The 16,530-nt window shown below is 40.6% G+C and overlaps 1 protein-coding gene across 4 annotated transcripts in view; it reads right to left on the bottom strand.

The window, feature by feature from the left end:
* The window catches only part of ptprdb (protein tyrosine phosphatase receptor type Db), a 43,776-nt gene that overhangs the window by 13,161 nt on the left and 14,085 nt on the right, over window positions 1-16,530 (bottom strand). For all 4 annotated transcript variants that reach the window (XM_053328353.1, XM_053328362.1, XM_053328370.1 and 1 more), the window contains 14 exons: window positions 16,258-16,367; window positions 15,592-15,789; window positions 15,012-15,137; window positions 14,745-14,892; window positions 14,479-14,624; window positions 14,107-14,251; window positions 9,052-9,146; window positions 8,477-8,733; window positions 7,044-7,137; window positions 6,098-6,322; window positions 5,848-6,008; window positions 4,033-4,145; window positions 3,255-3,352; window positions 1,111-1,234 (listed from right to left, as the gene is read on the bottom strand). In XM_053328353.1, the coding sequence (XP_053184328.1) occupies window positions 1,111-1,234; window positions 3,255-3,352; window positions 4,033-4,145; window positions 5,848-6,008; window positions 6,098-6,322; window positions 7,044-7,137; window positions 8,477-8,733; window positions 9,052-9,146; window positions 14,107-14,251; window positions 14,479-14,624; window positions 14,745-14,892; window positions 15,012-15,137; window positions 15,592-15,789; window positions 16,258-16,367 (2,040 nt within the window). The remainder of the gene's footprint in view (window positions 1-1,110; window positions 1,235-3,254; window positions 3,353-4,032; window positions 4,146-5,847; window positions 6,009-6,097; window positions 6,323-7,043; window positions 7,138-8,476; window positions 8,734-9,051; window positions 9,147-14,106; window positions 14,252-14,478; window positions 14,625-14,744; window positions 14,893-15,011; window positions 15,138-15,591; window positions 15,790-16,257; window positions 16,368-16,530) is intronic.

The raw sequence follows: 16,530 nt of genomic DNA, 5'->3' as shown, positions 1-16,530 counted from the left end.
GACTCTCATCGCCTTTAACCCAAACCTTAATCATGACAACTATGTGCCCAATCTCAGCCATTACCCTAACCTGAACCTAATTCTGGACTTAACCCTGAAAGCAGGCGGCAACTACCACAGCTTGAGGCTGAAGCCCATGAGGAATTATCTTAAAGCACCACCAACGGCTTTTTTGTGCCACTACATGCTGGCTCCAAAAAAATTGGTTGCTCCAACAAACTCCCATTCAAAAAGTGTCAACTTCTCTCTAGAAATACTACGTCAGTAGATTCTTTCAATGAGTCAATCACTCAATTTAGACCTAGTAATAGCCGCACCATCTGCCCCTCTTACTTCTCCCACTTCTGTCCCTCTCCCTCCTTCCCCATCTGTATTTTTGCTTAGGTCTGGAGTTTCGGAGAAACACATTAATATATTTGGTTATATTTGTCCCCCATGTTAGAGCTTTTTCTTTTTGTGGTGCCAAGCTTACGTTAGCTAACCTGCATCTGAGGTCAGGTAACGACACAGGGTTTGACTCACATTTCGAACAAGGCTCCCAAATGCAAATTATTATTAATTTCCACGGTTGGATATTTGATATTATTTTTTGGCATTTAAAAAAAGATTATTTTGGCATGGTGAGGGTTTTTGTTGGCTTGGTGGCCCATCAGGACTGTAAAATTATAGGGGAAACACTGATTATGATACCTGCCCTGTTAGCACAATTTAGCTAAAGTAGTTAACGCTAGCTCAAGTGTGCCCTTCGCTTCAGTCTGAGGTAGTGGGACACTTTTCCAGAGTACTCCTTATTTGGAAGTTCCTAGTTCCAAATGGAAAACATGACGTCACACCATAAGCAGCAACTTTAGGCTTCAAATCAGGGATAATGCAAACCAGTGAGTGATGTCACACCTTGCTATGTACAGCTTTACAGCCTATGCCTAAGAGTCATAAACCTCAATCAGCCTTTTGGAGAAGTGAGGAAGTGACCTAAATGCCTCACAAAGCACAAGAGCTCACACACACACACACACACACACACACACACACACACACACACACACACACACACACACACACACACACACACACACACACACACACACACACACTGGCAGCTTGTCTTACCCTCAATACTGGAGAGTATAACCCTGGAGTGATCATAGGCAATGACGTTAGCATAGCGGTTCTTTGGTTTGTTGACCTCCAAGTTGGAGTTCTCCCACGTGAACTGCTGACCGGGGTCGACAGACTAAAGGATAAAGGACACAAAAGTCAAAGGCAGAGTAAAGAACAAAAATCAACAAAAAAAATATCCATTTTAAACAATTCAAGCTGCTTTGGACAGTGTTTACATGGAGTTTTTATTTTTCAAAAAGATTTTAGTTTAAATGTTTTGGATTATCGGATTCATATGGTGTGCCAGTAACATTATATTCCGACATATGGCCATGGCAGGTATGATTTAAAGTTATTAATTGATGAAGTTATTAATTGCATTAAAGGAAATATGTTTTTTTATTTGAAATGGTGATTTTAAACATGAAGCACAATTCACATACCTTAGAAACTGAAAACCAGCGACAGTAAGACATGACTTACTGCTGCTGTATTTATAAGTACCATTTTATTATTTGAGAATGTCATACAGAAAATATAAGCCACTTAAAAATTAGTATTGGCATGGATATTGCTATGGCCCAGAATGTGCCTCAAAATGGCATCTAGAGGGGTAAAAATTGGACAGTGCCATGAATTTGAGCTTACAAACATTGCCCAAGCATCACTGAAGCAAAACCACTCCATTATCAACCAAGTACAAATTGAAAATTAACAAGGTATTATTGAACTTGGACAGGAATGGAGGCAAATAATATATTCCATTTCAAGAAACAATAATAATGAAGGGACTTTCCCGCTTTTTACTGAAAAACTAGCTACCAGAGAAAGATGATACAAGCGCAATAAATTCCTCAGGGAGAGAAAGGATGGTTGCTTTAGACCAACACATTAAGTTCCTGGAGGGTAATTACAGTGTAACCATTGCTGTTAGCTGGGAGAGGCAGACATGAGGTCATTATGGGGCTGTCAATGGAGAGAGGGACGAAGAGGAGAAAGAGCCAGAGCAATTTAGCAATTCTGAATATTTTACGACACATAATTATGGTTTGGTTGGGGGGAAAAAATGGACAGGAGTGGTACTGGATGAGTGTATGTGTGCGTGTGAAACTGCTTTTCTGTGCACTGCCCAACATCATGTGTGTCTGATTATTACACCGCAATCATTTCTAACCCCTCTCTCTCTCCCTCAATCCCTCCTCCATCCATCTCTCTCGTTCCCTCGTTAAGGGTTCAGTACCAAACAAAGCACACAGTCATGCAGAGAGAATGTGAGGCTCAACAGAGTGGTTCCAACTCACACCACAATTACATACGGCTTCTCCCTCACTGTCTCTTCCACCCTCCTTTATCCTCTCTCCCATTGCTTTTCTCCTTAAAACATCCTTGCTCTGTTTTTCTACTTTTTTGCATAATTTGTCTTTGTCTTCCTCTATATATATGTATCTCTGTCACACACAATTTGTCTCTCTCTTATGGTAGCCAATTAGAGCCTTATGTCTCCTTCTTCACCCAGAGGCCGTTGGTCTAAACAGATTTTTTTTTTGAGGGGGGGCGGGGGGGTGAGAGAGAAAACATTTTTACCCCTTTAATAGCTCTCTGTGGAGCTCATTGTAATGCTAGTTCTACTTGCTACACAGCCAGTATGTTGGGAAATGTTTAGCTTGGGCAAAATGTTATCTCCAAGCAGTCGCCTTTTTTTTTGTTACACATTAAATGTGCTGCAAGTTGAAGGAAACTAATCAAGAAGCGTCTTTTTTTTGCAGTGAACACTTGCTTTCTGTATCTCTTGGTGAGTCTGCAGTCTCTTTATGTCGATCTGTTTCTCCACCAGAGCGTAGAAATTAGGGCTTGATAACCATCTGGCTGTAAGCAAACTCTCTTTGAGCTTGCAATTTCAATTTCCCTCTTATATTTGTATAGATGATAACATGACAGTAGAAAGAAGAAAATGTTCTTTATCTTGTATCGTTCTATGAAGTCGAATCAAAATGTAACTTGACTGTAGACTACGTGAGGCGCAATCTATAGAACGCGCCATTGAAACTGAGCGAAAAATGACGAGTCAACGATAAACATGTGTGCGACTGCATCAAAGCCAGATTAATTTCTCCAGTTGAAGATTTTCAGGCACAGATAATCAGCATTCCTACCTCGTACTCTTGAGAGAACTTGAGATTGTCGTTTGCCTTGAGGCGCTCGATGTGATCTGCCAGCTCAGAGATGGGGACGGGTGGGTGACTTGCCATGCCTGCCGAGCACAGAAATAGAAAAAGAGACCATTACGATAGGTGTACGACTAAACTCTTTTGGAAGGAAAATGTTAAGAGTTAGGATTCTCAGAGGAGATGTTGTTTAGTGTTCTGTCCATGGTCAGCGGAGGAAGCAAATGGAAGTGTTTTTTGTTAAGTGACCATTTTCTCTCCAGGCAGACGGAAAGAACAATGTGCGTGTTCTGAAAGTTACTGAGGCACAATAACATGTCCTCAGAGTATATGCGCACTGCTGGTGAAGATAAAAAAAGACTATGACACAGGCGGTTAAAAATTTAGCATGAAAAATTTTTTTGGGGGGGGATTTTTTAAGAAGTGTTCCAGAGGCATTTTGATGATGAAATGTTGTCAATTCAAGCAGCTTCATCCTATGTGGTATGGAAGGTTAGTGAGCGTGAAAATGGAAAAGAAGGAAGAGAATAAAAGAGAAAAAGAAAGAAAAGTGAAGGAAAACAATGACAGCAGTAAGACAAGATCTATGGCAGACCAACTAACTTGACAAACGCCGATAACCGCGGTACACTGATACACGGTAGGCTGTAAAGGAAACAACAACGAGGTTAATCTTATCAATACAAATACAACTAATACTTAGGAAATCACCTGCCCTACTACACATGGTGTTTGTGTGTGTGTGTGTTAAGTATGCCCAGTGTACCTGGAGTCTGGAAGTTGATTCTGCGTAGCTCCACGGGATCGGTGGGATGGTGTGACGACATGGCTTTGCTGCAGGGAAAACTGCCCTTCCTGCCCTCTGCCTCAGCCCTTTTCCTGGAATAACATACCGGCACACACCCTTTAGATGAACCCCAACCTAGCATATCTATTGCTGCATGAAAAAAAAAGCTAAATCCAGAGTAATGCTAGTGTTAAATTTCCGAGAAAATTCATTTATGGGCATAAATTCTTCTTTCAAATGCTGCCAGAGCTTTGGTTGACTGCTGGTTTAATATTACAGATTTTCACATGTGTATGACTGGCTCATTGTCTGAGTGGTGGTGGGTGTCTGCTCACAATTCTTCAAAGTGACATATATTCTCGGATTCTAATTCTGTGTTTAGATTTAATTTTCGTCCTTTTAAAGCTGTTTTAAAGTCATTGTTCTCTACTCTGAATATTTACATTTTTCTTTTGTCTTTATCCAGTAAATGGGATAACTTGAACAACTTTGACTGCACAATTGATCCACTACACTTTAAGTTACAGTGCAATCATCAGATAAACTTTAGACTATCCTAAGTCTACTCGGACCTATTATCTAAAGTAATATTTGCAAAGGCTTTTCAAGGGAAATACCCCTGCAGGACAGAAGAAATGGTAATAGGTAAAGGTTGTTTACCTGTCAGGTTTGCTGGATCCAATCAGGGGGAAGAGCAGATAAAGGGACAGACAAGAATGAATAACATTAGTGTCCAATCAAAAAACATCAGGGACTCAAGCAATGCTGAATGCATTATTCTCTTCCTCTCATTGGAACTTATCAGTTTCTTATTACTATGATAAATATATATAATAAGGTCTCCCGTAGGCACAAAGATAAACAGTGACTGTAAATGAAAACCACAAAAACGAATCCCTTTTTCTCACAATCCTCTGTTTTCTGTGACATCTACTACATAATAAAAAAAACATACTGGTAACATGCCGCAAAATGAAACTCAGACTACAAGTGGGACATGGCTGAAGATAACCACAGGTTACTCTTCGGGGCTTATGAACTTGATATGATTACCATCAAGGTTAATAATTTTGTGATGCAACATCAGTCACAGCAGTTATTCATGTGCATTAATAGAGCTCTAGCCAGAAGACCAGATGATTATCATGAATAATGCTAATTTGTGATAATGTTATCTATCTCTCCATCCATTGCGTTACAGAGATCACACATTTCAATTTCTATGAGAACTTTTGAGCTAAACTCAGCCATGATTAGTATAACAGACGAACAGATTGGGACGTTAATTACCTCCCCTAAAGCAGTGCAGAAGAGCAATAAATATACCATAATGTAAATGTAATGTTTCTTGTATGCTCCATAAATAATGGAAACACATAATGAACCAACTGGGCTGTTGCTGCGCCTCAGCTGTGCTCTGAGTAATAGACAAAAGGATTTGGATTTAGTTACAAGTGTCTAATAATAATAATACGAATAATTATATATTGTGCTTACCTAATCTGAGAGATAAATGACTTTTCTAAAGCAGCACCAAAGTATGTTTTACACTTTGCTCTGTCAGAAGTGGTTTGTAGTATAGCTGTTTTATGAGTCTGGGTGGACTTGAATACATGGGAAGACAACTGGACAAATTAGAGTGAAAACAAATGAATTCCTCTGCCCCCCCCCCATATAGCACAAGCTGCCTTTAAATGATTTTTCCTTTATTCATATTCATTAAAACTCTCTTTCACCCCATGTCACCTTATTTTTGCCTATCTTCCTTAAAAATGTTCATAATGCTATTCTTACCTCTTAAAGAGGAGAATGGCGATCACAATGCAGACGATGAAGATGACAGCCAGCACAGGACCCACCACCCACAGCAGCCCCTCCTCCTCGTCAATGATTGGCTGAGGATCCACATCCGATGAGGTTACGGGATCAGAATAAGGGCTGGTGGCGAACATGGTCTGGAGGAAGACATTTCCAGGCATTCACATTCAAACACTAAAAACTTGCATTTAGATGGACAGAATTTGCAGTTTGTATTTTTACTCACATTCTCAGAGAGGTCTAGCAGTGCAAGCACAAAGAAAACATATTCTTGTCCGTTCTGCAGTGGACGATTGCGGAAGTCTCCGTAGTTTCGCCCGTCACCGAGGGTGAACTCCAAGGGGAGGAATTTAAAGTGAGCAGTGACATAAGCTTTGGGATCAGATTGGCCAGTTTGTCTGCGGACGCGGAGGGCACGACTGACACTGGTCCTGTTGATCTCTTTCAGGAGCTAAAATGGAAGAAAATGGTGGAAGGATGGACAAAGATAGATCAAATAAATTACAAACAAGGTAGCACATCATTTGACAGAAAAGACAGAAAAGGATAAAAAAGGATGAACAATAGACAACAATTATTTGTAATTTTGCCAAGTTTAAGCATATAACATCAAAGGCCCAAAGTTTACCCATTATATGTTGCAGTGGAACAACTAAGCAACTGTAAAAATGTTTTAATATATATAATTTCCTAAACATTTTAGAGAATGGAATCCTGAGTTTTTGAGTTTTTGTTGAAGAAAAGAAAAGAAGAAAGAAAGAAAGTCTAGCCAAGGCAGTTTTGACAGATGAAATTGTCAAAAACACATTTATCCATTGAGACAGTGGAGTGAACACCATAAAAACTCTATTGAAACAAATCTCACACACATCACTGTGCTTTCAGAACTGTGTAATGAGGTGATGAAGTCTTTAGAAAAAGACAGGAAGTGGAATTAGATGGGAAATGGCACGTGAAAGTATTCTTTGGACAGAGCGAGCAAAAGATGGCCAGCTCATTCACCTTCACATAATAAGACATACTCAGCACTTATCTTTGTTTGTGTGACCTGACAATGTTTCCATCATGTTATTACCCTAATGAGCATCACAATTTACTTAAACATCAGTATTATCTTAAAATAAGCTATTGATAAGCTATTTGGTATCATCACCTGTCTGCTGTATTCTCACCTCATCCATGTTCATTTGGTCAGGCTCCTCCCAGGGATTCAAGAACTTTCCTCCTCGCTGCTTCTTCAGTGGCACAACCACCACATAGTAACCCCTGAAACACAACATGCACTGGGTTTAGGCTTAAAGAAGCACAAACTATTACTGTAACTAGATATTCTTTTATAATTTCAGCCTCTGGCGAAAGAAACATTGCTTCTGTGACATTGCACCATCAATATAGTGTATTGCTGCAGCAGCTGTGGCACTGTAAATCTAAATAGCATTGTGGTTTCTGGTGAAGAAGGTTGTGTTTGAAGTCACGTGTGAGAAAAAAAAACTAAAAAAATCACTGGAGTAGGGGCGTTTTTCAGTAGCAGTTAGACCCGCCAAGCGATGAGGACATAGAGACCAAAATCATCCATGTATCCTTCAGTAGATGAGTCACTTCAGTGCTCCACGCTTGCACTTAAGCATACACTGTGCTGAGTGACACAGTAGAAAGTTGCTCTAAAGCTGAAATAGCAAGCAAGATAGAAAAAAGTATGTGCTTAAATCTGAGAAGAGAGAAAGAGATAAGTTTATCAAAGTAGAAATCTCCAAAGAGCAATCAAGTTTTAAAATTGCTTATTGTGTGTTTTATTATTATCATCACTAAGTAAATTCAACATCCGGCCAGTCAAAAGTTATGTTACTATCTCTGATCAAGCTGGGATAGATAGTAGTGTTTATAGATATAAAAAGAGCAAAACGCTGTTTGGGACTCAAAAACCCAAAGTAACAGGAAGAAACAAAAGAAAAAGGGTTCTCTGAGGATGTGAGTAGCGCTGGAATGATTCATACTGTGCTTTACGGATGAACACTAACGACTGCATCCACTCAGTATCTATATTTGTTCTTGCTTACAAAAAGCAGATGAGATTATGAGCTGTGTGCTTTTATTTGGCCTAGTGTGGGAGTTCTCAGACTTGCTTTATTGCCAATTCAGAGACAGTGGAATCCCTCCTGATAGACCAATATTGAAAAGCAGTAGCAAGAGGGGCGAGTGAAATCATCTCACGGGGTCTGTAGCACAATTCATTTGACAGGAACTGAATTAGAGAAAATTCTGCACAGGTTATCATTAAAACTCTCCCATCTATTCATTAAAATTAACAAACTCTTCAACATTACATTGTATGGAGCCCCTCTGGTGACATGGTCAAAAATTGGCATTGCAAGGAACCATCATTACCCAGAGACAATTAAACAGGATATTGAGAGCCAAGTTCTAGAGAAGGCGCGCTCGATTTGCTTACCCAGCTGTCCAGGAATGATATTATTATTATTAATTAGTATTTCGTGCGCACATTACACCTATTTCGTGGCCATGAATTAGTATTTTTTTTTTGACCATGTCACCAGAGGGGCTCCGTAACATTGCAAACACCCCTCAGTCTAAGTTCCTTCACTACCTGACTTTAGCTGTGGTCTGCACAGTCGGTAGCTGCACAGTCACCATGCCATCAGCATTGGTCTTTCCCACCACAGTGGGCTTAGTTTTCAGGATATCTGGAGCAGTGGTGGCGGTGACACGGTGCTGCAGGCCCCCAGCGCTGTTGGCCCGGTTGGTGAGCAGAAAGGAGTACTGGGTGTCAGGCTCCAAGCCAGTGATCAGCTTCTGTGTCTGCTTCCCATCCACTTCCACAGACAGGCCCTTTCCATAAAGGATCTGGAAATGGGGGTGGGTCACAATGTTTGAGAGCTGAATTGCAGACATGGGCTGAAACCCAAAATACATACAGTACTGCCTTTATTTACTTCAACAGGGGAATCACACATATTTGAGAAAGACTATTATTAAAAGTCAGTCTTTATTTTTTATTTCAAAAGCCTCTCAGCAAAGGGGCATGAATAGCCTTTATCAGCCCTTATACAGTAGTACAAGTACTTCAGTGTTGTGCTTTTATTTGCTTATACAGACTGCTCTATCGGCTGCTATTTGAGATCTGGACATATTCTGAATATGGTAATTATTAAATCTACTTACAGTGAAAGGCTGGGCAGGGTTTTTGTCTCGGATCTCCCAGGACAGCAGGACAGAGTTCTTCATGGCAGCCTTTACTCTGAAGTTGGTGGCAAAAACTGAGGTGCAAAAAAGAAAAAAGAAAGAAAACAAACAAATTAAATTTGATTCCTAAATGGATCTCTCTACTGAACAAAACGTAATGGCCTTACCTGTGTATCATTCTCAAGTACCAGTCTCAAGCTAGCTATCTGCTCTGATCAAGACACAGTCAGTGTGACTGGACATGGATACTAGACAAGACCCAAGACTCTTACCTTGCTTTGGGAAAAGGACATTGGGTCTAAGACTACAGTGACAAGACAACGAAAAATGACACTTAGGATGTAGTCACCAGATGTTGTGTGTCTGAGCTTGTGTGTGTGCACGAATGTGCTGTATGGAGGTGCATCTTGCATCCTGAGCAATGAAGATGGATTGTTAGAAAGTGAGTGTGAGTCCTACCTTGGTCTAGCCGCTGCGTCCTAAACTGGACGCTGGGGCTGTACGGCCCAGGGCTAACAGCTGTGAACGCGCACACCCTGACATCATACACAGTATCGGCACTCAGACCCTCCAACAAAACACTCGACCCTGGAGCGGGTACCACAACTTCCGAGGCATTTCCCCGACTGTTTATATCCTTGTAAAGCACTGAGTACTTCAAAATTTTCCCATTTTGCTCAATTAGTGGGACTGATTTCCATGCCAGCCGGAGGGAGTTGGCAGAAGCCTCCTCTGAGATAATATTTTCTGGGTATCCAGTTGGGGCATCTTCTGGAGTAGTCACCTCCTTCACTGCCTCCTCTCCATAGCCCATTTTGTTACGAGAAGAGAGTCTGAATACATAGTTGGCTCCCTTGTGGATGTCCTGGGCTGTGTACCGATTCTCCTTGGTGGGGAACTCCACCACTGTAAAGGGCAGGACATCAACGCGGCCGAAGGTGAGGCGGTAACCCAGGAGTGGGGTGGGTGGGTTAGGAGGCGGGTACCACTGAAGCAGAGCTGTGCCTGAGTCCGTTGCACTCACCATCAGTTTGGGCTTCTCAGGCACTAGAAAGACAGAAATAGAGAGAACAGGAGAGGAAGAGTGTGAAAGAAAATGATAATTAGACAATAATGGCAAAGCAGATTATTCATAACCTCGAGCAAAATAGCAAAATATGATTAATATGGCACAGGGTGACTGGCTTCTAACTGGTATAGCAAGGTGTGGTAGAGTGAGACATAAACCAATTCAGTGATTTAATAGCTTCTAATGATCATTACGCTAGTAGTCTCAAAGATCATTATTGGTTATTGTGAGTATGTGTGTGCGCTTGTAGTTCTATGTTTTTCTGTATGTTTTTATTAATGGGTCTTTTAACTTACATGGCAGGGCAGTGCAGATAGTAACAGCTTTACTGCGAGCACCATCGCCCTTGGCAGTGTAAGCCCCTACTGATACAGAGTAGGAAGTGTCTGCCTTCAGATCTCCAAGAACCACCTCCTGCAGAAAAACACAAAACATGGTCAACTGCAAAGCTTTACTAACCTTAGGGCAATGAGTAAGGCTTCAGTTTAATGAAAAAGTCTGGGTCAAATAGGTCAAAATCGATCAAGTAAAAGCCCCAGTGACCAAAAGTACAAATCTGTGTCTTTTTTTATCTGATAGTTTAAGTACTGATTATTATTCAGTTTTTTTTCTACACCTACAATCACTTTCTCAGACCAGAAAAATAGCTTTGAAGTTATTTTTCCTTCTTTCATCATTCACCTAGCTCGTGCTCTTGGGAAATGGAGAGTGGATACATTTTGTGATAATCTCTGCAAAATTCAGAACCACTACATCAAATGATCTCATTATAGTTCAAACTGTGGTTCACAAATACAATGCAGAAAAACTCAGAATTTCATCTAAACACAACATAAATGTCTTTCATTTCTTTGCCTGCAGATAGCTTAAATAATCACAATATTTTTGGCAATACCTACAAATGACTCATAAAATCAGTTATCTGTGTGTTTTTCCAGGGTCTTTTATTAAAAATCCTGGAGAACATGCAATTCAGAGATGAAAAAGGGACCTCTTGCTGGGTTTTAAGCCCTCACTGGTCCTAGGAGATTTTAAAGCTACAATCTCATAACTCATCTACTCTCCATGCTGTGTTATTATCATTATTAAATAAAAGGCTTAAAGACAGGTTTACTCACATATTCAGCCGAATCATCATATTCCCACTGAACGATGGAACAGTGTAGAGAAAAAGGAGGAACACACAATTCTTAATATTTTGGACATGATTTAAAAAACGTCTTCATTTTTTCTACACTCAAGTAGCACGTTCAATCTAGTATGTGCCATCTTTTAATTAGAGGTACTGCTTTTGATTTATCAGAAGTAGTAGGTTTACATAAATAGGGTATTCATTTATATTGAAATTGAAAATAAATAAATAATTAAAATAAACTAAATAAAAACTATGAACTGATTATTGACAATAAAGTTGACTGTAAAATGATGCTGGTGGTTTTTATAGGGCATCACAAAACAGTTGATTATCAGGTATGGTAGTGTTACCTGTGAGTCCTCTATGAGGATGTCCTTGACGAAAGGCTGACCCTGAGGCTCGCCGTAGTTCATCCTCACATAGTGGACTTGGTAGCCTCGGATCTGACCGTGCTGCCGTTCAAGTGCTGGTGCTCGCCATTTCACCCTAATGGCCGAGGCGTTCACAGTCTCTGCCTCCACCCCTCGCGGAGGACCACTTGGAACTAAAAATGCATTTTGGGATAGAGGTCAAGGGTCACAGATGATGGGCACTCAAACCTCTCAAGTAAAGGCCTTCACTTTAAGTGAAAGTTTAAGATTTTTTTTCATTCAAAAATTGATTAAGTCTCAGGGGCAGATAAAAAACTACTTAAAAGCTGAAAAATGTAAAAATACAACTCTCCAAAAAGTCTAAAACTTGTCTGATGTCTGGGAAAAAGTCAAAATAGTAAAAAATGAGAGTGCTTGAGGAAAAACATGGAGGAAAAAAGCAGTGGAGGATAAGAAGCAAATGTAGAGAAAGATAAGAATGGCAGATAGAAAAGGATTTGTTGCCAGGGGCAGATAAACAGTGGCAGGCAGTCAAAAAGAAAATACTGTTATCAAGAAAAACCTCCCTTGTACTGCCAAGAACTACACTTCTCCCAAAAAGAAAAGAAAAAAAAAACCAACAACAAAAAACCTCCAGCCACCTCTTGCTATCCGACTGACCCACACATAGGCACTCTGCTGTAGCTCTCAGTGGGAGTATAGAATATAGAGCATTAATATATTACATATTACTGTAGACACAACAAATTACATTGATAAAAGTGGGCTAAAATATATTTGAATAGATGTCTAGGAGGTGGAGAGGAGGTGGGAGGGCAGACAGTCAGAAAGAAAGGCCAAGATGAGGAAAGGCTGAGGTGCAGCTTCAGCCAGGGGGTTTGCCTTATTATTGTTAGTGAGGAACATTGTTATTTTCCTTATCCCAAAAAAGAGGGGATTTTAGAAGAAGGGGGAAAATACGGAAAAAAGGAGGCTGGTAAAAAAGTGGATAAAAGGCTGCTGGAGAAAAAAGGGGTTGCTGTTGATAAGAGAAAGCAGTGGTGAGGGAATAGCAGAAGAAGATTTCTGGATCTGGTGGTTGTAAAGGAATAAAGGAGAGGTTTTCAAAACTGGAGTGTTTGACAGCAACTGTTAAATGCATCATCCGTTTAGCTTGCAGCTCAAAGAAAGACAAAATGCCTTTACTGGCCAGTGGAAGAAACTCGCTGTAAGTTTAGGCTGCTTTGAGCTCATTAGTACTACTGTATGTTAGTGAGATAGAGGTAGCCATTGTTAGTGGGGTGGATCATCCTAAGACAGGCATGGGGTTTGTTTGGGAACATACCATCTTCCTCTGTGCGGATTAGCAGCTGTAAACTTTCTGGTCCGTCCCCAGCTTCCGTCTGCGCCCGTACCGTTATGCCATATTCAGTCCATTTCTCTAGGTTTTCCAAGAGGTACGGAGAACTTTCCGGATGAATTCCGTCAATTCTTTTTGATGTTTTGTTGCCCTCGGTGGTGGAGTACTGGATGGAGTATCCTGTAATGATGCCATTCTGAAACTCCAGAGGAGGTGGTGCCCAACTTACCAGGATGCTGGTAGAACTGGGAGTGGTGCACGTGATGTCCTGGGGAGGTGCTGAAGGAACTGATTGGCCAGTTTTGAGGAAGTACAGTAGGGATCGTTTGGGTAAATGTAATTTGGTCATGTGTGCGAGTTGTTATTGGTGGGTGGAGAGGTGAGGAAGTGAGGTTTGCCGTGGAGGAATGGGGATGAGATTGAGCAGACGAGAGACAGAGAACAAAAGACAAAGAAACATAAAATGAAAACAAAACACTGCAGAACAGAGGCTCTTAAAAAGAATGACCCTGTGACTAGAAAGCAAGATGACTGAACAAAGATATTGAATGATGGGTGCCAACGTCTGTTTGATAGAAATGTTTGATTAATGAAAACGAGTGAATGACTTAAAAGAGATGCAACACAAAAACACTGACTACAGCTTTAACACACAAACATACCTGCCCATAACTTACTTGTCCTTACAGCCTATCCAAGCCTGTGCGTTTGATCCATGAAAGAGTTCACACCTCTATCTATAAACCTCTGCTTCTTACCTTGTTTTTACTGAATCTCTTACTGACCTCAGATTGATAGCCAACAATTTAAGTATTTTTTTTATTGTGCTGTCAATCATCAATGACCTGCTTGCTACTAGGCCTACATTTATTCTGGAAATCACAATTTAGTTATTTGGTGCTGTGTTTGTTGAAATATCTAATCTGAGGTCAGTTTAAGTCTGAATTAAGCGTGGCCCCTTTGTGACAATGCAAAAAGACTTTGGAATATTATTATTATATTATGGAATATTGTGTCTTTTCTTATTTTTGCATTATCAAAATTGAAACCTGTTTCTCTCTCTCTCTCACATACTCATACACACACATTCACACACAGCAGTACATGCGGTTGGACCTACGCGTCTGTGGCGTGTCGATGGACACTTCGTTGGTATATGCACCAATTCCATGTTTGCTTCTGGCAGCAAGCTGGAAGGTGTACGTGGAGAAAGGCTTCAGGTTCTTCAACATGTACGAAGTGGTTGGCTCAAAGCTCACTTTCTTCTGAGGGGACATGAAGACAACAAGACAGCTGAAGACATCATGTTGTGAGAAGGCATAAAAAAACTCATACTACAGTTTTACTTATGTTTTCTGCATGATATTATGAAAAAATACCTTTAATAGATAAATTATTGGGCAGTGCTATTAATCTGTGTTCCTTATATATCACCTATCCATCTGACAATTATTTGAGCAAATCTCAGCTCTGTCCCTCTCTTTGTCCTTACCTCCTCTGTGTCATCAGCTCGTCGGTAAACCAGCTCATATCCTGTGATCTGGTTGTCAGGGCCGCCCTGGGGTGGAGCCACCCAGGACAACAGGATACTGGTCTCAGACTTTGCCTCCCCCTTAAATTCTGAAGGTTGAGATGGAACTATAGAGATGAGAATGAACAGGATTAGTAAAAACAAGGTAAGATATTTCCTTTCTTTGATTTTACACAAACCATTTGGTGCCAGAAGCTGACATCCTTTCTTCACTTCCTTTGTCTTACCTCCAGTCTTGGCTATGATCTGCAGGTCCTGGGACAGAGGTCCGTCCCCTACAGAGGTGAAGGCTAGCACCCTGATATAATAAGTCTTATTTGGTGTCAAACCCTGGATAGTGATAAAGTTGGCGCTGCGCACCATCTGCTTCTCCCACTGCACAATGACATGAATGTAAGTAGACACACAGATGCACACTCATTAGTCATCTCATTAGTTTTCAGTCACCTGTGATCAATAAAAAGCAAAGTAAGCAAAACCATGCGGCTGCACACCTGGTTGACTGGCAGTGTGTTATCTGAGGTGTAGTAGACTCTGTAACCAACAACTTGTCCGTTAGGTTCCTCTGGTTCATCCCAGTGGATGATTGCTGTTGTGGTGCTCAGCATACGACCTCTGACCTGCAGGGCAGACATGAAGCAACACTGTGCTGAGATAAGATCGAATGTAATTTCACTGGACTACGTTTTGTTGAATTTGGGGTTGAAGAAAGTAGATTTACTTCATTGAGAACTAGAGATAACTTGGAGACTACTTTTTTGAAAATAACACAATTGTGAAAAACCCTGCTATGTCAGAGTAACAATAATCATACCATACAATGATCAAGGTGTAGGTAGAGATATTTTAAAATAACTATTATACTGAGTTAAAATCAATATCATTATTTCAAAATTGCATCCTTGAATACATTTTTACTTCTAGGCTAAGATATAAAATCACAACGAAGCGTCTTTAAACCATAGCTTTGTAAAAAGGAAAGATGAAAGTCTACACACTGTAGCTTCTTTTGCTGCTATTTAATGAGACGTCCAACAGTAACTTAGGTTTGCTCTTTCGAGGCATTAACCTGACCTGTCGTGGAGGGGAGGAGGGGGCCTGCTCAGCTGTCCGAGCCTCAACCACCTCGCTGGAGGGGCCCTGTCCAATGGTGTTAATGGCTGCCACACGGAAGTCATAGTGGGAGTAAGGGCTGAGGCCGCCCACACTGTAGCGCGTCGTGGCAATGCCATCAATCTCTTTATATGGGTCTTCGGAGCCCTTGGCACGGTGCTGGAGGTGGCAAGAGAGGAAGAATGTATAGATTTAAAGCTGTGTTGGTCAACTTTGTACTGAGGCAGCTCTAAAGCTCTTTCTACATACTGTACATCAATACACAGAAATCATGCAAACCATGAGACAGACCAAGTTTCTAATGAAAATGTCCTTTATTCTGCGAATGGAGCATTTAGTCACTGCTGTTTAAGCAGTTTGTGTTTCATTCTTGCTTTATAATTCATTGCTCCTTGTGGGCAGAGAGAGAGCCAGATTTCATTTAAGCAATTTAGTGATTTTATTGCTATCAAAAGAGATAGGAAGCTCTTTCCTTTTGCAGCCCTACTTACTGATTAAGGCTGTTCATAAGATTTTATGTTTATATAAAAATCCAGTACTTTAGCCATCTTACAGTCTATATCTCAGAAACAAGTGCGCACATGCTTGGGTTAGTACAAAATGTGTGCTTGTGTGTCTGTTGCTAACCTGTATGATATAGTAGGAGACAGGTTCAGGGTTGCCAGAATCCCAGGTGAGAGTAATGCTTGTTGCAGTTCTCTCCGTCACCACAGGGGTGCCAGGAGCCTTTGGAAGAGCTGAAGTAAAAATAATAAAAAATAAATAAATAAATGAAATAAAACAATCCAATAGACTCAAATTCATACCATCACTACACTCATAATTTAAATAATGAGACCATCTTAATATCCTACACTGACACCATTCGCATAATCTCAAAAATTATGAACTAAATTCTTT

Source organism: Scomber japonicus, chromosome 2 (assembly GCF_027409825.1).
Source record: "Scomber japonicus isolate fScoJap1 chromosome 2, fScoJap1.pri, whole genome shotgun sequence".
NCBI classification, from domain to species: domain Eukaryota; kingdom Metazoa; phylum Chordata; class Actinopteri; order Scombriformes; family Scombridae; genus Scomber; species Scomber japonicus.
Note: the sequence above shows the minus strand (reverse complement) of the source record. Positions and strands in the feature narration are given on the sequence as shown.